General features: G+C 40.7%; 1 protein-coding gene across 1 annotated transcript in view; it reads right to left on the reverse strand.

The window, feature by feature from the left end:
• Hr38 (Hormone receptor-like in 38) overlaps nt 1-15,628 on the reverse strand; it is a 29,901-nt gene extending 14,273 nt beyond the window's left edge. Inside the window, exons 1-7 of the mRNA XM_089246055.1 lie at nt 15,312-15,628; nt 9,201-9,529; nt 8,075-8,531; nt 6,076-6,547; nt 4,592-4,781; nt 4,328-4,457; nt 1,782-1,942 (exon numbers count right to left, since the gene is read on the reverse strand). Of these exons, the coding sequence (XP_089102181.1) occupies nt 1,782-1,942; nt 4,328-4,457; nt 4,592-4,781; nt 6,076-6,547; nt 8,075-8,531; nt 9,201-9,529; nt 15,312-15,456 (1,884 nt within the window). The 5' untranslated portion in view covers nt 15,457-15,628. The remainder of the gene's footprint in view (nt 1-1,781; nt 1,943-4,327; nt 4,458-4,591; nt 4,782-6,075; nt 6,548-8,074; nt 8,532-9,200; nt 9,530-15,311) is intronic.
• Nucleotides 15,629-22,800: the final 7,172 nt, after the last annotated feature.

The following is a 22,800-nucleotide window of genomic DNA, read 5'->3' on the forward strand; positions in this document are numbered from 1 at the left end:
CCCTGAGTCACTTGTATAAATATCCATGGTTATGTAATCTATGTATCTGAAATTGTAGATAGGCCTCAACTGGGGGTGGGGAGGGGGGCCACCAGGTCTGATGCCCTGGGCGTTAGAGCAGAAGGGGCACTGAATTCACCCTTTAACTGCTTCTTCTACATGACAAAGGGTGCCAAAAGATTGGTTTGCCCCACGTGACAAAGTATCTAGTTGTGGCCGTGATTGTGGATCTAACAAGGGTTTGTTCTATAAAAAACAATCACTTATATTATTGTTATTTGAAATATTAATTATGACATCCAATTCAAAATTCTGAGCAACCTAAGTGGCCAATAACAAGATCCTTCAAGCGGCCTCTGTTCGTCAAAAGAAACCTGATTCGAGAACTTTTTTTTAACTTGACCAAGTGTCATAAGTTAACCTCAATTTGTAGTCAGGAGTCTCTTTGAATAGTTTGTAAGCACAGAATCAATACATCTCATTATCGAATATTTTTCAGCTTCCACCCCCTTCTTCCAAAATGATTGCTTTCTTACCACCCCCTATAAGAACTGAAAAAGTGGTAAATTTTGAGGTTGGGGGGTGACCGAGAAAAAGGGTGAAATATTTTGCTGCACAGGGATGCAAGAGAAAATCATCCTAAATACAGTCCAGTGCATAGGTGGGTACAGAGGGATACTGCTTCCCAAAAAATTTGTATTATTTGCATAAGCAAGAGGGTTTAGAAGGAAAATCCTCTACCCCCACTATCGTTCACTATACACACCTTCAGTGATCGCCCCTCACATTTGAATAGCCAGTATCTGTTTATGGTCCATTGCACAAGTGACAATGTTGGGACCCGATTTTCTGCATAGCCCATGAATTTATTTCGCTATACTAGCCTAACTTAGTGTTTCTTTAATTGGGTGATATTGAGTCCTCCCTGAAGGGCAGTGGAACCCACATGGTAACGAAAGCTGAAGCTACGATAGGAGTAAATAAAGTAAGTTTGAAAAACTCTGGATTAAAAACCAAATTGTAACCCCCCCCCCCCCACACACACACAAGGACAGGTCTGATAGGGTTCCAGCCCTAGGACAATTACCCACATTTTTTTTCCATGCTATAAATTCATTGTAATAAAAGGGCCTGTGAAAAGTCTGGCTTGGGGGAAAGGCACCAAAGATCCCAGCCTTGGGGCCCTGGTCTATGATGTGGGCACTCCCTCCCTTCTTCAAGTCAGTCCAAATCACACATGGGCGAGTCACATGGATTCGTAATTGAAATTTTTTTCTCACAAGAATCAAATGTTTTTTTCACATTTTGTGTTACCCGATTCCTCTCTAAATACTGATAGTGCCTTAATGCATAGGCGCAGCTTAACTAGTACCACTAAATTGCATAATGAGGAAGGGGGCATTACCATTTTTTCGAGGTAATGTGATCTAGTAGTACTAAGATTTTTCAGAGTGAAATGAAATTGTTAGGCAAATACTTCCGGGACCCAGGGCCGTCTTAAGAGTATCATGGGGGCCTTGGGCCAAGTGGTTTTTCGGAGGCCCAACCTGGTAAATCCTAGAAAATTTCAACCGGATCTTATTTTTGTGAGGCCCCCGGGCCGTGCCCATGCGTTAAGACGTCACTGAGGGGGAACCCCCCCCCCCCGGGAATATCACTTGGCCCAGGGGGGGGGGGGTCCACGATGCTGTTGAGACGGCTCTGAATACTGCACCATGTAAATCGATTGCTATGTAAATTGAATATTTATTATATATGGAATTAATAATGAATTAACTCACCAAGGAATAGTCGAGGTTGGCAATGTCCGGAGTCGTGTCGACGTGAGCTCTGACTAGAGCGGTGACTGTGCTCACCGGAGGAGACGGTGGCGATTCCTGGGGCGACTTCGGTTTCGACGGGAGTCGCCCCCGACGTCCCTTCAGGCTGTCCGTCCTGACAACTGAAAATAACGAAAGACAACGACGACCATCAAATTTTAGACCAACGCTAACCATGCTTAAGACGTAGTCGCTCGTTCGTCGTCTGCTTGCGACATTTACACAAAAAATCAGACACAACAACAAAAAAACATCTGTATGAAACTGCGCAGTATTTCCGGAAAGAGAGATCGTTCGGGTGGTGGCGTCATCTAGGAGAGATCGGGCAAAGCAGTAACGGGAGCGATCTCATTTTTCAATATTTGAGCCCTTTTCCGTCACAGCCTTTGATTATTTTAGAAATCTCGCAGTGTCAAAAGCCGATCTGGAGGAAATTCGGTGGCACCCCGAATTGCCGTGACGCATTGCAGATTAGGAACCACAATTCCTGGGAATTGATCCCGGATTAGGCACTGGGGGGTACATGGCAGTATCATCTTAACGCATGGCCCTACCCATGCCCCCCCCCCCCCACAAGGGGTGGGCTGACAAGGCTCCAGCCCTGGGGGCCCTGGAGGATTTTAATCATTTTTTGTTTTCTCACGCTGTAAATTCATCATAAAGGGTGCCCCATGAAAGATCCCAGCCTAGGGGCCCTGCTTCAGGATGTGGGGGGCATGGCCCTACCCGGGCACGAGTGGGGGGGGGGAGGGGCTCAAAAAAATTCACTTGAGTTTTAGTTGAAATTTCCGAGAGGGAGCGTGCATATTTGCCAGTGAGGGCCTCAGATGTTCTTAAGACGGCCTGGAGCAACATGGGGCCCCGGGCCAAGTGATTTTTCTGAGGCTCTAATTGGCCAATTGTCGAAAATTTCAACCGGTTCTCTTTTTTGTGAGGCCCCTCTTCTCTTACGGCTCCCGGGTGGACCCATGCGTCTTAACGCATGGGCCCCCGGGGGACGTTTTAACAGCTCTAAGGGCCTCCAGGCAAAATGATGTTTTGAGGTGGAGAAAGCCTGCCTAGCTCGTAGTCAAAGCCGCAACTAGATGCTTCGTCACCCGGGGCAAGTGCGCATTTTGGCGCCCCCTTGTAATGTTGAAGGAGAGGTTTGTGAATAAAATTTGCGCCCCCTCTGGTCCAGCGCCTGGGGCACGAGACTCGGCTGCTCCCTCCCTCCCAGTTGCGGCCCTGCTCGTAGTACCTGCCTACCATTGTCTATACTTGCAATCGAAAATCATATTTCCATATCTCATTATCCCGAGGCTCCTCCTGTCCTGTGTAAATGAAGACCCTGGGGCCACGCCCGGGGTAAGCTTATACGTTGAGCCTGCCCTGCCTATCATCCGGGAGAATGACACATCGTCTAAGACAGATATCTTTACGCTCTCTCTCTCTCTCTTATAACCTGTTATTCACTTAAACATCCAAGAGTGCTCGCGAAGTCTTCATTAGGCCAGTCGTCCAGTGTAAGCTACTAGGAGATAAACAAGTCTCATGTTCTTGTTTCGCGACTCATTATCGCTCCGTAGTAGCTTCCAGTGGACGACGTTAATGGACCTCATTCAAGTTGCGTTTAGGGTCGCTTGCTGGTTTTAACGTACAGTATGCGCAGGGCCGACTTAAGAGCATCATGGGCCGTGCCGGACGGGCCCATGAATTAAGACAGCACTAAGTATGCGTCGCGTCAGAAATGCCATATGGGGTGATTGATACTCTTTCGTTGGTACTGAGCCTTTAAACCAGTGATTCCCAACGTGGGTGATGGAAAGTTCCAGGGGGGGGGGCGGTAGAAACTACGGGAACAACATAGAATCCTATGGATAAGATTGCGTTGGGGGGGGGGCGATAGGAGAAAAAAATTTCTGAAGAAGGTGGCGATGAGACAAAATTGGTTGGGAAACTGTGCTTTAAACCATAGTTTCCCAAACTTTTCATTACATCGCCCCCTTCTTCAGAATTCTCTCATCGCCCCTCAACTCAAGTGAACCCATAGTATCTCATGTTAAATCCGTTGCTTCGATCGCCCTCCCTTGGACCCATTCCATCTGCTTCGAGGATTTGATCCCGAACAGAAAGACTATATACAAAGATGACGTCACTCTCCGCTACCATACGAAGGTTTTTTAACAACTGGCTGTTGCGAAGATATATTGGTAGCGGAGAGTGACGTCATCCTTGTATAAGTCGCCATCTGGTGGCAGCGTCAGCAGTTGTGAGCTTGGCCTGAGTCTAGTCCGGCCGTCCATGTATGGTCCCATTCAGTGTACACGAGCTCCAAGGAAAGATTGAGAGATTCGGTGCCTCTGTAGTCTAGTGGTCTAGGGCGTTCACCCGGAAATTGAAAGGACGTGGGTTCGATTCCCCGCAGGGGCAGTTGAATTTTCTCTCTTTCCAATATATATCTTCGCAACAGCCAGTTGTTAAAAAACCTCCGTAGAAAGACTATAGATGAATTTGTTTTCACTCACCTTCCTTGACCATACCGACGGCGAGGCATTTCTGGAAGCGGCAGAACTGGCAGCGGTTTCTGCGGCGCTTGTCCACCGGGCAGTCCTTGTTGCCGAGACACACGTACTTGGCGTTCTTCTGAACTGTGCGCTGCCAAAAAAAAAGAAAGAAAAAAAAAAGATATTGGAATGATTGTGACAATTTGATTCTTCTTCCGAACAATAATAATAATAGGAGTAGTAAATAGGGAGTAGGGTTATGTGTGGACTCGTTAGATCTCTTACCTTGAAGAAACCTTTGCAGCCCTCGCAGGTGCGGACCCCGTAATGCTGGCAGGCTGCATTGTCCCCGCACACTGCGCACAACATCGACGGCGGAGGAGGAGGCGTCGTCTCTGACACGACCGGAGACGATCGGCTCGACCCGGGGGTCCCGATCGGTGTGGTCGGAGTCGAAGGCTGCTGTATCCGGCTGCTGAAGAGGAAAGAAAACATGAGAAATATAGTATTCATACTATCTATCATAAGTTACAGGTCGGGAGGGGGATAAAGTTGGATACCGATATTGGTTTGAGAACAGGGCCGTAATTACTCTGTAGGGCTGTGCTCTAAGGGTCTTGAGCTTTACGAGGGCGTCTAGGCAAGTTAATTTGAAGTGAAAATGCATGTTTATTAAGTCTGCGGGCCCCAATTCCTGATTATGTGATTGACCATTTCTATCTTCCTTTCCATTTCTATAACCCGTGACAGCTAATTTGGTTTCTAGAAATCCCCTCAGCCTAAGACTAGAGGGGTTTGGCCATTCCGCTTCAAACTTGCTCGTCTTGCGAGAAATAATTTATTTTTTATGCAGATTCTCCCGGACTTGCGATTTTTTTCGAGTTACGAACCGAAAGATTTGGCATTCTTGGTAAAATTATAGATTGACGAACGTAGGCCGTGTTTGGCGCAAAAGAATTGAACCAGACTTGCCTAGCTCCTTTTCTGTTTCTGATCCCAGATTTGAGCATCGAAACTTAATTGCCGTGATTTCGACTCAATGAATGATTCGACTTTCGAACGATGCTCGAAACGGATCCTTTTCGTAAGTCTGGGACTGAGTGTATGAGGTTTCTCCATCAAAAAATGAATGGGCTCTTTCTCTGATCTTGCCAGCGATATTGATGTCCACATTAGTGTGAGCCATGAAAGGACCAAGTGATGGGTGCGAGGGAAATTTTGTGGCCCTCTGTAATACTTGTATGCACGCCCCTTCCCCTCCCCGAGCAAGAAGCTGAAGGGTCCAGTGAAAAATTTTACTATCATGTTTTTACTGTATACATTTTCTAGAAATTAATGAAGGAGGACGCGCTCCAAAAAAGGTTTGGGGAGGGGGGTCCTTCAATCACCCTTCCTTTGAAGGGGGTGTATTAAATGATCCAAGTCAGGATACATGTAATCAATTTTAATTTTATTTTGCGGCTCTTTGTGGCCGCTACCTTCGCACGTGCTCAAGTCTGATCTTTGCAGCTAGTGTCAATGAGTGCGGCACTACTACAGCCAGGGCTGTCTTAACGGCATCATGTTGATGTTCTGTGGCCCACACCTAGCTGGAAGTACGTACGTACCTACCAATTTGTGTTGTTGTTGTTCTGGGAAATCATAGCACAAATTTCATCATCGCGAGACCGAACTTACTTGGAGCCCCATGTGTTAAGATTACCCTGACTTTACATTATGAGTATAATATACAACCATATACAGTAAGCCAGTATTGTAATCATACCAACCTCGCTTCGGCCACTCCCGTCACGCCTTTGATAGTCAGAGATGGCCTCGAACCTCTGGTGGGCTTTGGACTAGACGACGAAGTCGAAGCGGAGCTACTTCCAGCAGAAACGTCCGGCATCCCCACAGACGAAGTTGAAGGCTTGACAACCACCGGTTGCTGCTGCTGCTGGCCGTAACCGGTGTCGGCACCAGTCGTCGTGAAAGACTGCGGCGGCGGTGGATAAGGTGCGATAGCGTGGGCCACCTGTTGCACCAGGCCCAGCTGGTGGAACGTCGGTTTGGCGGCGCTCTCGAATGACGGCGGCAGGAACGGCGAAGACGATCCCGAACTCTCGTGGGAAGCTGCCGCAGCGAAACTACTCGGGGACTGCCCCAGGACGGGCGTCGCCGACGTCAGAGTCGTTATGGTGGGCACGTCCTCGGAAAGAGTTTGTGAAAACGTCGCCATCGATATCGAGAAGCGATCTCCTTCTGTATCGGGGGAGGGAAGAGACAAAACACAAATATCAAAACACTGTACAAATTGACAATTATCATTCGGAATGTAACAGAACTATCGCTGAAATGGGGGGGGGGGGTGATAGTACAAGCCGATCCAAGCAATTTTTTTTCAATGGAAACAGGTCGCAAATGACTATTATTTTCAGCGCATTGTTAACATGTAATTTGAGCCACTGGCACCCAAAAAGGGAGAGAGAAAAGTTCTTAAAGTAACCCTGGGATTGAAAGGGGAAAACGTCCCTTTTTCCTTTCTTTCTCTCTCTCTCTCTCTCTCTCTCACACACACACACAGAAAACGAACGATATCCCATTCCCCTCTTGCTCCCCATGATGTGATCGAGGTTGCCATACTTTGGCGATTTCTGAAATGAGGGTAATGGACGTATCCCTCGAATAAGTGCGTTGCAACTGTTGGTTCCATTGGAAAAAAATTTCGTCTTGGCGTGTACTATTTCTCCTCTCATTTTAAGGGTAGAGTTTTGGGACACCCAGTATATTCAAACACTCATTAACCATTGTACTAGGTTAACACTACACTGAATTGTGCGTCACGAATCTCGGGGGCGTCGCCAAACCTTTTCGAGTGTGCCATTCTGAGCAGAGAATATCCATGTGTATCTACATAGTGGTAAAGAGGAATTAGACCTGTACAATTGGTTACTGCCACAAGAACGTCTTGGATAGATGACCATAATCAGTAATGTCGGAATCGGGGTGCTGCAGGTGCTCAATCACAAAACACCATTCTATATCACAGGGCCGAGCAACCCCGAAATCAAAATCTCTAACAGTATTTCGCAGCGGGGGGGGGGGGGCGGCCCTCAGAATTGATTCAGACTTGCAAGCCTCCTGCAGTATTTTGGCATGGGCCGCGCACACACAAGTCAAAACTCGCCCCTGACACACAAGGGCGAGGGAACTGCAGGTTGATGTTCAACATGGCAAGGGAATGACGATCGCCAAAAATTTGAAAACGGAACCACTTCCCAGCACAACAGGTTCACTGGTCTGTCAGGTTTGCTACTTTAAATACCGATATGGCGTTACAGTGCTTATTGTTTAGATCCTTGGATCATTTGGGAACAGGGATTCAAACACCAGGTTCTTGTTTTTCCTCCCACTAAGGTAGGGATTCTCAACCAGGGGTCCTTGGACAGATTTTAAGGGGGCCGCACGTGTGAGCTTATCCATAACAATTAACTCATTGTTTTTACATTGCTATACACTGACTATTGTGTATTATGTTGTATCGTGGCCTTCACTTTACTGGTACAGGGGTCCGTGGTTTTCCTTTCATCGGCACAAATGGAACTAAAAAAGTTAAGAACCTCTGCTGAGGACTTGTATCGAGAGAGAATATCAGTCCCTATTTCCTATTCAACACCCACAGTCGTATTTTGCGTATTTCCAAGTTCTTTCATGAATCCAGCCTCCATGTTTGCTATAGCTTTAACAGTGCATTGTGTGTATTAAGATTTTAATAGGTCACTGACGAACCTGGTTCTTCCTCCATAGGCACGTTCTCATCGTCTTCGGGTGGAATGTCCTCGAACTTGAACGAGAAGACCCCGCAGACGTCCGATCTCCGGTACCTCGGCGAGTAAGTCTCCTGGAAACTGGGCAGCGCGGCCGCGGTGACCGTCGTCGGAACCGTCAGTATCGACGTGACCGTGTCCTCAGAGGTGGTCGCCGAGATGACCGTTGAAGCGGACGCTGTGGTCGCGAACGGGGACGAGTCCTGCTGGAACATGTCCCGGAAGGCGTCCTCTTCTTCCACTACTCCTCCTCCTCCTACCGGGCTTCCGGTCCCCGCCGTAGCCTCGGACGTCAGGAAGGACTCGGTCGAGACTCCGAACTCCAGTGGAGGCAACTTGAACTCGTCCAAGGATTCTTCCGAAAAGGGCAGGCCTATGTATTCTGAAGCAAGAATTCCTGGGCTGCTGAACTGCGAGGCCTGCAAAAGAGGACAAAACACAACGGATATTTATTAAGAATTTGTGATCAACGAAACATTTATGACAAGGGCGTTCAACCTTTAGGAGAGTGCGGGTCGCTTATCTCATTGATTTGGAAACGCGTCGCGGGCCACTTAATTAAGTGATCTGAAACAACGCCGCTGAGTATTTAAATGATCTGTAAATGTGCCGTGGGCCGCTTGAGTGATTTGGGACACCGCCTCAAGATACCCAAGGGATTTGTAAATATGCTGCAGGTCACTTAAGTGATCTGTGAATGTGCCGCGATGATCTATAAATATGTCGTGGGTCACCAAAGTGATCTGGAAGAATGGCGTGCGTCAGTAAAGTGATCTGGAACCATGGAATGCGTCACTTAAGTGATTTTTAAATGTGCCGCTAGCCGCTTGAAGGATTTGAAAAAATGCCGCGGGTCATTTAGATCTGTGAATATGTAACGGGCCACTTAAGTGATGTAGAACGGCACCACGGGTTACTCAAGTGACCTGGAACTGAGTCGCTTAGTTCATTTTTAGAAATTAGGTTTGAGGTAACGGGCCAATCGGATGACTCCGAATTGACCACATTTGACCTGCAGGCCATGGGTATTGAACATGTCTGACTTATGATAACACAAGTTTGAACTTGGTGTGTTCGCATTCGCTTACCTGTGGTGGTTGGATTAGAAGCATGGCGGCTTCCCCAGTCTGTGTGGCACTCTGTTCTACGTTTGTGCTCCTGCTGCTGCTGCTGACTGTAGCTGCTGAAACCAGCTGCTGCTGCTGTTGTCGTTGTTGTTGTTGGTGGTGGTGGTGATGGTGGTGGTGGCCAGGCTCCGACGAGCTGCTGGCTCCTGGCTCGATACCAGCGGCTGCGCTGCTGGAAGAGACCCTGCTCGCTGTTGTGGTGGTGGCGCTTGCCGCTACCGACTCTACGGATATTGAGGACGCGACCGAAGTGAAAGTGGTAGCTGAATCTTGACTCGTCAGCTCGGGGGCTAGAACAATACAGGACAGACACAAAAATATCAAAAACCACGATGAGGTCCAGATTACAATTTCATAAACACTGCACTGTCGTCACCAAAATAAAATCCCCAAAATTTGTCACACAACTTACTAAGTTCGGTGTCATACAGGTGATCAAAAAACCAACTGAAATCTTTAGGTAACTGGTAGGAAACGGAATACATCTTAAGATAATTAGAGATAACAATTATACGACAACTACGATGCAAATCATATAAGCTTGGCTGTGATTCGTAGCTCGCTGTGATTTGAAACGGTGGTATTCGAAGAGAAACTTTGCAATTTCTGGCTATCCAAAGACATAGGCTCTGGCTTGTGATTGGCTGGATGGGGGTTTGCCGGACATGGTTTTTATTCCCAGCAGAAGTAGTCAGCCAGTCTTTCTGGTGAATTTGGATGGGAAATTGAAAATTTCCCCATGAAAAATAGAGAAAAAAAAAAATGGTGGATCAGGGAAACGTAAAAACATTGACTAATCAGTTTCTGCCATACTTTTATGTGGTTTCCTTACATGAAATTCGACATGGAAGATTCTCATGAAATATTCCCCCAAAATGAATTTCACAACAAATTGAACATTAGTAAATTTTATTTTCGTATTTTTTTAGAGTAATCAAACACTCGTAGTTTCAGAGGTTCGATCGCTGAGAATTATAGTTTCGATTTCGTTGGCGGAGATTTCGAATTCTAAGGTCAACATCATAGTTTGTTTCGATTCTAAGGTCAAAATCATAGTTTCGATTCTGAGGTCAAAATCAGTTTCGATTCTGAGGTCAAAATCATAGTTTCGATTCTGAGGTCAAAATCATAGTTTCGATTCTGAGGTCAAAATCAGTCTTGAATCTAAGGTCGAATTCATAGTTCGATTCTAAGGTCAAGGCCGTAGTTTTGGTTTCAATTTTTCGGGTCAAGAGACTTGGGATTTCAAGTTTAAAAATCATAGTTTCAGTTTCGTGTTCCGATTTGATGGTTTCGGTTTCCATTTCTCTTGTCTAGATTTACGGTTTTAGTTTTCTTTGGTCGATTTCAAGGTCATGGTCTCGGTTTTAAATGATAAGCTCAAGGTCACGGTTTCGGTTTTGATTTCAAAGGTCATGTGTTTGGGTTTCGATTTGAAAGGTAATAGTTTCGGTTTTAGATAACATGACCAAAATTGAAATTTGGATTTCAATTTCAAAAGTCATGGTGTTCGGGTTTCGATTTCGAAGGTCTGGTTTTGTTTTAGGTAACACCATCGAAATTATAATTTTGGTTTCGCTTTCAAAGATCATGACCTTGGTTGTGAATAATGCGGTCAAGATTGCTATTTGGGTTTCGATTTCTCTAGCAATATTTGTTTTAAATATCTCTAGTCAATATTTTTCTTTAGATTTATCTGATCAATATTTCAATTAGGATTTTTTAAATACATTTTTTAGTTTCAATTTTGAATAGTAAGCTCAAAATTATGATTTCGATTTCGATCACTATTATCAAGATTATCATTTCGTTTTCATTGTGTGGCAATGAGTTTCCTTCAGAGAGGTAAAAATAATAAAATAATTTATTCTTTCCACGGAATTCATCACATCATCACGGAAGTTTCCCCCCTTTGAATCAATAAAGCTTTCGAGTTATAAATATCGGTATTACAAAGCAGCCGTGGAGACAACCTTATTTTTTTTCTTCTTCTTATGGTCAATGCTGAAGCACTACCCTCGTCCCATCCAATGGAATCCGGGAATTGCGTCAGAGATATTGATCATTCCAAAAGATCTCATATATAATAGTCTAATGGAGTTTACGGAAGATACGGGACGGGACGAGAGAGAGAGTGAGAGAGAGAGATCAGGCGAAAGCTCCCGAAATAGCCAGAATAGCAGCTTTTCAAGGCAATGTTGGGGCGAGGGGGGTTACTAAAAATAGCCCCCGTGTTGGGAATATGGTATCGATCTGAGGCACACCGAGAGAAAGACAGAGTACACAGTGACGTCATTGACAATCCTCTCCTCCACTATTTATGGATCATTGCTGACGTAGGTTTTCCCCCCAGATAGATCAGATGGGAGAGAGTGGGACATTATCTGTGTGTATGGGTATGTATGTACATCATTCCTCTACTAGAGTCGAGGCCACGAACCTCTTCTGTACTACGTATGTGGAGATGGAGTGTGTGGAAGGATTTAAGAGCCAAAGCGCCGCAAATACAGTCTTCTGACGTCATGAGGCACCTGTGAATTCCTTTAGTGAAGAGATAAGAAAGGGAAGGAGTAGTTCGTTCGTTTGGTGTTTGGTGTCGGTCGTCGCTTGTGTCACGTCGTGATATACTTTTTCCAATATTGCTCATCGACAACCATGCTTTTTCCAGTTGGACATCATCCATATTTACATTTAAGATCCCCCCTTTTTTTGGCTTCCCAGAGGAGAACTAAGTTATCATTCTTTCATGGATATTTAATTTCTCTGCATGATATAAAAATGATCCGAGTAGAGCAGTGAGTTACTAGTGTTGTGAAATTAATTTGGCGATCTCACACTGGAGCTGTGAGAACTTCCAAATTTACAAAAAATATTGAAAGACCCGACACACACCACTTCCCATCTCAAGGAGGTATCGAAATGAAGTGAAAATATTGAGTAATAGTTATTTTTTTAAAGCATAGTTTCGATAGGAATGAGGTTTAGGGTGATATGGACACTTTTTTGAAACTCGGGAGGGTCTCTACAGCAAAAAGTTAGATAATCCCCGTTAGCCCATGAGCAACAACATTTTGTATTTAATTCCTTTATGCCTAAAGCTATAGCTTCGGTTTCGGTTGCTGAAGGTCATGGTTCCGGTTTTCATAGCTAAGGTAAAATTGACGTTTTAAAACTGGGTATAGGAAGACTCTAAGTATATATGGAATCTAGTTTGAGATTCGTATTTGTACAGAAGTAGCGCGGTTGGTCATTCCAGGTCGTCAGGATAAGAGTGAGATATTTTAACCACTAGAGACTACACAGCACGTCTGTAAACTGGGTTTAGGAAGACTCTAAGGATATTTGGAACATTGGAATCAAGTTTGAGTTCCGTATTTGTACAGAAGTAGCGTGATTGATCATTGCGGGATTCGAGCCCGGGTCGTCAGGATAAGAGTCAGATATCTTAAACACTGGACTACACAGCACGTCTTAAAACTTAACGGTTTCTATCAATAACATCCACTGTATAGTTTCAATTTGCTATCTTCAACATTCAATTAAAGGTTTCAGTTTCCACTGCCAAAAAATCAAAGGAAAAGTTGTAGTTTCTATCACCAAAAAAATCAAGGTAAAGGTTTCAGCTTCCATTGCTGAAAAAAAAAAAAAATCAAAGTAAAAGTTTCAGTTTCCATCACGAAAAATCAAAGTACAGGTTTCAGTTTAAATCGCCGAAAAAAAAAGGAAGTAAAGGTTTCTGTTTTCACTGCCAAAAGAAGAAAAAAAAAATCGAAGTAAAGGTTTCAGTTTCCATTGCCAAATAAACATGGTTTCGGTTTCAAACACCGAAAATTAGCGTTTCCGTTTCCATACTTGAAATCAACGCTATTGTTTCAGTTTTTATTGCAAAGATCAATACTATGGTTTCAGTTTCCATCATTAAGGTCAACTTTATAATTTCGATTTCCACTACTCAGATCAACGTCATAGTTTCTATTTCCTTCTCTACTAAGGCCGTAGTTTTGGTTTTCATCGCCAAAATGAAAGCAAAGGGGTTTCGGTTTCCATTGCCAAGGCCCCCCCCCTTTAGGGTTTCGCTTTTCTATCATCAAGATTAGCAATCTGAACTGAAACCATAAAGATAACCATTACTATGTCAAGATCATAGCAATCATCAAAGCCAAGATTATGATACAGATTTCTTAGGTCAAGGTTACGCGTTCGGTTTTTTTTTCTTTCGGTTTCGATTCATCAGTTTCACACTTTTGTGTCTACTTCGTCCCAGTTATTTATTAAAATATCCTAAAATTTTCCAAAAGGGACTCTGAATAACAATTTTTAAAAAAAATCGGAAGTTCGTTAGTTTCCCACTACGAACTATTGAAAAGTGCTGTTACATAGAAACCAGGGTTCGTTTTCCATATGGGCATTAGGCCAAGACCCTATGATTCGGGACCCCACTATAAACAACATATATTCGTTGATTGATCAAACATATTCAACCGTGGATTTTTCTTAATCCCTGGGGGCCCTCAATTCCAAGTCGGGCCTTGATAGAAACTCAGTGGTCATATCGAAACCTTATATAACATGTAGTAGTCACGGAATCCTGCATTCCGAGTGGAATACAGCGAACTAGATTCGTTCTAACAGTTCGAACTAACAGATTCGTTCTAACAGTTCGAACTAACAGATTCGTTCTAACAGTTCGAACTAACAGATTCGTTCTAACAGTTCGAACTAACAGATTCGTTCTAACAGTTCGAACTAACAGATTCGTTCTAACAGTTCGAACTAACAGATTCGTTCATTTTCCGAATCAAATTCTTAAAATTAAAAAAATTAAAGTAATTTAGAAATGATTAAAGAGCAAAAAAATTAATTTTTACTAGTATATAGAAAAGTTTCGATATTTTTTCGCTAAATTTTTTTGTATAAAATTTTTTTTCCGTGTATTCGATTTTTGATTTGTTTTCGGTTCCCTTTTCCCGCAAAAAAAAAAGAAGCAAAAACAGATAAATCCACGTGAATGTTCGAGAGAGCAGAAAATATCTTTCTCTCATGCACTGTGACGTCTGAAGACGTCACGGGCGAACGTCAGCCAATAGCCGAGCAACAGCCGCCCACGTCATCCGGTTATACGTCATTGCCTTTAAACGCGCATATTATTGACGGCACAGTGGCGGCGACGGCGGTGGCGTATCGCACACAGCTGGAAAAAAAATAAGATAGAAAAGGCGGCAACGTGCGTTTCCCCCCCTCCCCCCGTATATATCCATACGGTATTACACGAATTTCACATTATAATTTTTGAATTAAAACTCATAATTTACATTTATATTACATTTATAATAAACATATTAATATATATAAATTGAAAAAAATTAAAATTAAAAGTTTCAGACATTTTTTGTATGGATTTTTTTTCAATTATTTTAACTTAATATGACAATACACAAGTTTTCAGTAACTGTAAGCGGATTTCCGTACACTTCGTAGAGTACAACCAAGAAAACAATGCGAATGAGATTATATTTAGAAATTTTATTGATTAAAAATTGAAAGTTTTTGAAAACGAATAATAAGAATGTAAACTATATTCTGAAATGTATTTATTTAAATATAATTTAATTTATATTTGATCTAATATAGTTCATTTAAAAAAAACGACGATTTTTATTTGATTTCCAAGGTTAATGAAATTGTTTACAAATAAAATTAAATACTGTACTGATGTGAAAATTATAATTATTTTTAAAGTTTATATTTAATTTATAAAATTTATAATTTATTCAAAATTTATGGTAAATTGAGAATTATTAATTAATAAGTGATTATTTTCTGACGAAGAAAATGGGAAATCACGCTTGTGGGAAACACGTGTTCCACCAATTTATTAAATTTATAATTTATTTAAAATTTACGATCGATTGAGAATTATCAATCAACAATAAGTACTTTGTTTTGTCAAATTGATTTTTTTTTTGAAAATGATGGAAAATCGCTCGTGTGTGAAACACGTGTTCCACCGACATGTGTCGGACGTCACCTTGAAAAAAAAAAGACAGTGGAGTATGTAAATGGTGTACTCACATGTCACTAGCAATCCGTTCCGGAGCCCAGGGGCATACCAGCAGGTGCTAGTGCCTCCAGTAAACAGGATCACGACGACGGAATTCACAATGGAATGTTTATATCTTTCCGAATTAAAACAGGTAAAGTCCCTTTGTTTCCACATACATCCTAAGTAATGTTGTTTACGTCCGGTTCCGGTTTACATAAATGTACGTCACTGACTTTGTGTTTCGGAAACCAAAACACCACAACACTTATCTTATCTCTGTGTGTGTTTTCTTATCAGTTCCTTAAAGATCCCAAAGTCTTGTCTCTTATCCCGTGTCTGAACTGGACGGTTGCTTTCCCGATACTACGCGAGATCTTCATATGGCTGTCGACTATATATTTTCCCAGTGAAACGTCAGGTTCCCGGGATTCGCCCGTGACGTAGGACGTCCCTGACGTCATCATGGAGGCATATACACCGCTGCCGACCAATCGCGGCTCACGGTACGTGTGTGTTCGGTTTTTCTCGTGACGATGCGGCTTCTGTGACGTCAGAGCTGTGTCGTGACGTCGGAGGCAGGCAGCGGCGTAGTCGTGTGGCTTTGGCGAGCTGTTTGGCAATTTTTTATTTCGTTTTCTTTTTTTTCAGTGCAGTAGCTCGAATTCTTTGAAGGACAATAAGGAAAAATAGAATGAAGGTCCACACACAAAACCTATTTTACCGCCATTGCCAAGTTCAAGAACGTGGTAAGAAACGTGGCTTTTACATATACGAAAAAATAAATTGAATTTTAACATTTTAAAGAGGCCATGGTTCTACCACATTGTTGTAGTGGGGCCCCTGGAGGGAAAAGACTCGTGTATCTAGTGAACACAGTAAATACTCTTGAGCGTTTTTCTATCAATATTTGAATTTTTAAAGATGGTTTTTGGACTTCAGCAATAACCTTTTTGCATTGGTTTTCTGACGTCACTCTCAATAATGTATATTTTAACACTGTTTTTCGAGCACCCCCCTATCAAGAATGAAAATTTTTACATTAGTTTTCGGCTATTTCGTCAACAAACTTTTAACTTTAATGTTTTTAATGTTTTTCCCCCATCAACAATGCATTTTAAATGTTTTTTCTTCGGTCATTTTTCGTACAATGGTTTTTTCCAACATTGATTTCTTGATGTTTCTCTGTCAACAATGTGTTTTTAGAGTTTTCTCTATCACAGCAATACTATTTTACAATTGTTTTTCCTCTACCAAAAACGGTTTTGTTTAATCAAAAATGAAAATTTTTACATTGACTTTCAGGATTTTGAACATTTTTTCCTACAACGTTTTTTTACCTACAGTGGTATTTTTCAACATTGATTGATTAACGTTTCTGTGTTATTCTGACATTTTTCCAAGTTTTCTCTGTCAATAATGTGTTTTTCGAAATTAGCTTGCTGACGTCTTTCTCTCTCAACAATGGGAATTTTAACGTAGTTTTTCCGTTTTCCTCTAACAAAAAATAGTTTTCTTTAATCAAGAATAAAAGTTTTTATATTAGCTTTCAACTTTTCCGCTATCTATAAACTTTCCAATATCAGTTTTCGAAACTTTTTTCATCAACAATGGATTTTAAACACATTTTTTTTCCAACATTGTTTTCTGTCAACAACGTGTTTTTTTTTACATTTTTTTTGGAATTTTCTCTATCAATAATAGATATTTTAACTTTGTTTTTATCCTACCAAAAACGGTTTTCTTTAATCAAGAATGAAAATTTTACATTAGTTTTCCTTGTTCACTATCTACAAAATTTTCAACATAAATTTTTGAATGTTTCTCCATCAACACAATAGATTTTAAACTTTATTTTCCGTTCAAGACATTTTTTTATCAACAATGAATTTTTTTATATTAATTTTCGACTTTTTTTGATACCTATTTTAAACTTTTTCAGTATTGATTTTTGAATGGTTCTTCATCAATGATGGATTTGGAAGTTTTTTCTATATACAATATAGTTTGTTAACATTGATTTCTAGACGTTTCTATCCTTCAACAATAAGTTTTTCGCCATTTTTGGAACTTTTTTGTGCAACAATAGTTTTTTAATATTGCTTTTTAACCGTTTTTCCATTGGCGATAGACTTCGCAGCATTGGTTTTCTGATGTTTCTCTGCTAACAATATATTTTGCAGCATTTGTTTTCTGACGTTTCTCTATCAACAACGAATTTTTCAACATTGTGTTTATCCAATATTTCTTTACAACCTGCGGTTTTCATATGCATGTTTCCGCATCAACAATGAATTTTTGGACTCTATTTTTCAGACATTCCTCTATCAACAATTTTTCCTTTGGTACCCTTGAATAAACTCTCAGTGGACCCCATTCAATAGTTTTTTGTAAATTTCTAGAATTACTCCTCAGCCTGGGGCCCTATCAGCCCAGCCTCCCCGCTGTCTAGGGAAGGGGGTTGCAAATTTTGAAACAAATGCAAAAATTAATTTCAACACATTTTGCGTGGGTTCTCGACAATTTCCAAAAATAATTTGATCCAGAGAAACATCGCCAAATGATTTTACCAATACAAAAGTTATTATTACGTCCAGAGAAATGTCGCCAATCGAGTGAAGATTGACCAAGTATGTTAACCTTGAATAGTTTACTATCGGCTCCCACATACGTCACCAATACGTAAATTATCGATCGGTTGTCGATTAGGTTTCATAGAAGAGATTCCGGGATATTTTTACATGTACTGTGTTCTCCCGGACAAAAAAAAATTTTCTCCTCAATTTCACCTGTCCCGGCGATTGCGTGCGCCAATGACGTAACGGGATAGAAGAACATATCAATGCGATGTATTCTTGAATAAAGGGTGCCCGGTGACGCTGTTTTTTTGTGTATCGATGACGACGCCCAATGAGCTACGTCATCAATATATTGACTTATCCTATTAATAAAATATGATTAAAGACACAAAAAGAGTCCTCTAAAAAGGCTCTAATTTTAGTCATCAATTTTTTTTGTTTCTATATCCGGAATTAAACCCGGAAGCTCCATATCAGTGGTGGCCAACTTCTCTCTGTTCGTGGTCAGCTGCAGCGTCGCGGGCTGCACCAGGAGAACCACTCCGGCGTATAAGCCGCACCTGGAAAAGTCGGAGATCGTAAAATTACCCTGGCATTGTATTCCCTTCCGTCTTCATAAACATATTCATTGCTTATCTGGTTGTGTTATCAGATAGATGCCGTGCACTTGCAGGTCACTTAAGTGACCTGCGGCATTTTCACATGTCACTTAAGTAACCTAGGGGGCTTTTCCAGATGAATTATGTGGCTCGCACTCTTCGAAAGGTGGAGAACCCTTGGCTTAAATAATGATCACAAATTTAATTTGATACATAATATTTTTTCGTTGTCGGAAGCCGCACAAAATCACCTCGCAGGCCACCTGTTCCCCCCCCCCCCATACTCTATAATAAGAAGATACAGATATAATTTATAGATGGTTTTTATATCATGCTCGACCATGAATTTGACATGAAACAGATTTTCTTTGCATGTTCTGGTGTGAATTTTCGGAAGTTCCAAGCCTTTCATTTGCGACTTTGTATGGTCCTTTATAAAAATATATCAATTATCGCCAATATAACAAATATTTGTCATTGTTTGGCTTGTCTGCCGTGTGAGAAGTTGATATTTAGCGAGACCATCATCAACAACAAACATTTTCAATCCACTGTTGGATGAAGGTATCCTCTAAATTTTTCCATTTTACTCCGCCTGGTTTTTCCATTTTATTCCTGCCATCCAGTTGACTCCAGCTACTCTTATCGGATCTCGTCGATCTATCTTGTTTTTGGTACGCCTTCTCGGACGTTTAACACCACGGGGGTACCGATCTAGAATACTTGTGGTCCATCTGTTGTCCTGTCTTCTTGCAATATGTCCATCTGTTGTCCTGTCTTCTTGCAATATGTCCATCTGTTGTCCTGTCTTCTTGCAATATGTCCATCTGTTGTCCTGTCTTCTTGCAATATGTCCATCTGTTGTCCTGTCTTCTTGCAATATGTCCATCTATTGTCCTGTCTTCTTGCAATATGTCCCTCTGTTGCCCTGTCTTTTTCAATATGTCCAGCCCATTTCCATTTTAAACCTTTAATTCTTTCCATGATATCATACAACTTTGTGGGGCTTCTTCTCCAAGTGATTCGTTTTCTGTCTGTCCTTGTGATGCCTAACATACATCTTTCCATGATTTTGTTGTCTGTGGCCTTTGTATGGTCTTGCTGGTTAGTGCCCATGTTTCAGCTCCATAAATCAGTGCTGGTAGCACACACTGGTTAAACACTTTTCTTTTCAGGCGCAACGGCATGTGCCTCTTCAGAATTACACAGTTTTAGCCAAATGTGCTCCATCCGATCCTGATTCTTCGGTTTATTTCATTAATGATTCTGTTGTCAATGGCAATTTCTTGTCCCAGGTAATTTAGTGAGATATAAGTTTCCGTACGTTATATCATTCTCTAAATTGAATTTTATCTTATTTTGTAACTCATGTTTTTTCAAAGAAAATTTTTTTGATAGCGATTTCAAGGAAATTTGAGAAGAATACTCTTTAATGATACGTACTTCTAAATACCTTTTTGATTAATAATTGTTTTAAAATGGCATCATAAACAGCAAGTGGTTTTTAAAAACGCTATTGAAAATGGTTTTGGAAAACTGCTAAATATTCGATGTATAAACTACCATTCTCTCCCTCTCAACAGATGTAAAAATCTGTCAATCAACAATCCAAAAAAAGAAAAAATAATCCAACCAACAATGAGGTAAAGAAAATTTCAACCAATAATCATTGAAAAAAAAGTCCAATCGACGATCATTCGAAAATCAAGAGAAAAAATTCCCAACTAACATTTATTTCAAAAAAAATTCAAACAAAACAATCATTTGAAAAACTACCTTTGAACAATCGGTTAAGACTGTTTCAAACAATCAATCATCGGAAAAGATTTTAATCAACAATGAGCGAACACTCTAATCAACAATAGATTGGCAAATGCTCTAATCACCAATGAACTGACAAACACTGATGAACTAGCGAATGCTTTTCAACGATGGACTAGCGAACACTCTGATTAACAATGGAATAGCAAACGCTTATTAAAAATTGAGTAAAAAACACTTACCAACAATCAGCGTATGCCGTCAGGGGTGGGGTGCTTAATGCTTTTGCATACCCGTGATCAACAATTGACTACTACTACTGAACCACACATGTACCTCGTCCATATTCCTCTGCGGAACCTCTAACGAATTGGTACATGGGAAATGCTTTAACCGATAATTGTTAGAAAAACGTTCTTGTCAACAATTCACAAAAACAAAAACGTTGAAGGCAATTTGAAAAAAACCATGGCTTAAAGCAATATATCCAAGAACTGTTAGAAAAACTACGGTTTCACAACATTTTACAAACACGCTAACCAACAATGCTTTAATAGACACTCTAGTCGACAACAATTTAAAGGAACCACAATCACCAATGTATTGATACGGTTTACTCTCATCCAAATCACCTGAAAAAAAAAAAGTGTTCCAACGCGCGCTCTAATAAGGCTGAAATAATAATTACATAAAACCCTATCCACACGCACAAAGAAGAAGAAAAAAATTAACAAGCAATACACAACAATGCTGAAATAGTATCAATTCAATGACTCACCCGGAACGAGATAATTGAAATCCAAAAAATCCAAAACATTATGAGGAAAGTATCCTTTCTTATAATCCGATGTAGCGCATTGCATCACATTCGTTAATTAATTAACGGCAATCAACAACAATCACCAATCAACAACACATAAAAATTAATCTCTTCCTTCACATTCGAGCAACACATGGGCACGATCAGGAAACTCGTACTACACGGACGAGCACGAGAAAAAACGACCGGCGTTGTCCCGTCCGCTATTATAACAATCCTTTCACTACTCGACATCTCAAACATTATTATAATATAATACTATTTCTTACAACTCTGGGTTTTTTTTCCCCCCACTCTCAATGTATCGACACAACTGCACCCCTTGCCCCGTCCCGTAATTTTAAGGTTGATACGTCATAAATAGGCCCCGCCTACCTACTTCCGATTACTGAATGGAAGGATACGCACACACACGTTGGATTCGAATAAAAAATAAAAACAATAAATAAATGTTTCTATTAAGAATTCGCCTCTAATTGGTCGGAAACTCCTGACCACGTGATCTCGATTATAGCGATCTGTTGTTGCTGTTGTAATATTTATCTTTCTTTTTGGTCTTTTTGTGACGCAAAAAATACGTATCCGTGACGTTTGGCAGCTGAAGCGACGATGATGTCAGCCTATTTTTTTTGTATGTTTTTATTGTTAAGCTCGACATGTTTTTCTTCGCTGTTTTATTTTTGGGAATGTGTAAATATTGCGAATGGAGATTTAGTTGTGTATTTATCTATTCTTGCATTTAGTTATTTATTACATACAGTTTCGATTTTGACCTTCACCGGTGTCTTGTATATTTGATATCAGTGAAAGTGATTGAACGTTTTTTTTTTCTTTCAAAATATGGATTTTTGGTTTTTGGATGTTTTTCTGTCAACAATGGACTTTTAGTCTTGGGTTCCCGAAAGCTTTTCTGTCAATAATGAGTGTTTTAGAGTTGGTTCTGGACGTTTTTCCTCTCTGTCAATAATGAATTATTTTCAGCATGGGTCCCAAATGTTTCTTCGTCAAATGTGAATTTTTTTAAAATCTTTCTGTAACAATGGGGGAAAAACTTCATTGTTACAGAAATATCTAAAAAAATTCATATTTGAATTTGAATTTTTTTTCAATTATAAGTTTTTAACTTCCACCATTTGTTTTCGAACATTTCACCGTCTTTTTTTCCGAAAGCTTCTCTATCAATATTGGCTATTTTGACATCGGTTTTCGGACGTTTCTATCAACAATAAAATTTTCAAAATGGGTTTTTGCCTTTTTTTCTTTGTATTAACAATGAACTCTTTCCAGCATAGATTTTTTGGACGTTTCTACGCCAAGTATAGACTTTTCAATACTGGTCTTTGGATGTTTTTCGGACGTATTACCATAAACAAAGATTCTTACACTTTTCCCTACATAGACCAATTTTTTGTCCACAACAGTATCTGATGTTGCTCATTTAAGAAAAATGCATTAACATGCATGTGTAAGATTCTCTTTGATATTCTTTCTTACCATTTAACAATACAAATACAAAGGCTACAACAGACAAAATGCCCAACGAGGTGGCTGAAAAAAAAGATCTCCATGAAAATTATGAATGTCGAATTCTAACTATATCAAAAATAAGAAGAGAATTCACAAATATAATTGAATTGAATACTCACAAAATTTTTTGAAAAGTTTAAAATGATTATATATTTAAACGGGGGAGGGGCAATTACATGGTCACGTTCTTGGTAAATCTTCGAGTAGATTCCCCCTTAGGTAAGAAATGACCGCT

This window comes from Pholcus phalangioides, unplaced genomic scaffold (assembly GCF_987345545.1).
Source record: "Pholcus phalangioides strain wild (caught in Gottingen) unplaced genomic scaffold, Ppha-v1.0 ptg000016l_1, whole genome shotgun sequence".
Classification (NCBI taxonomy): domain Eukaryota; kingdom Metazoa; phylum Arthropoda; class Arachnida; order Araneae; family Pholcidae; genus Pholcus; species Pholcus phalangioides.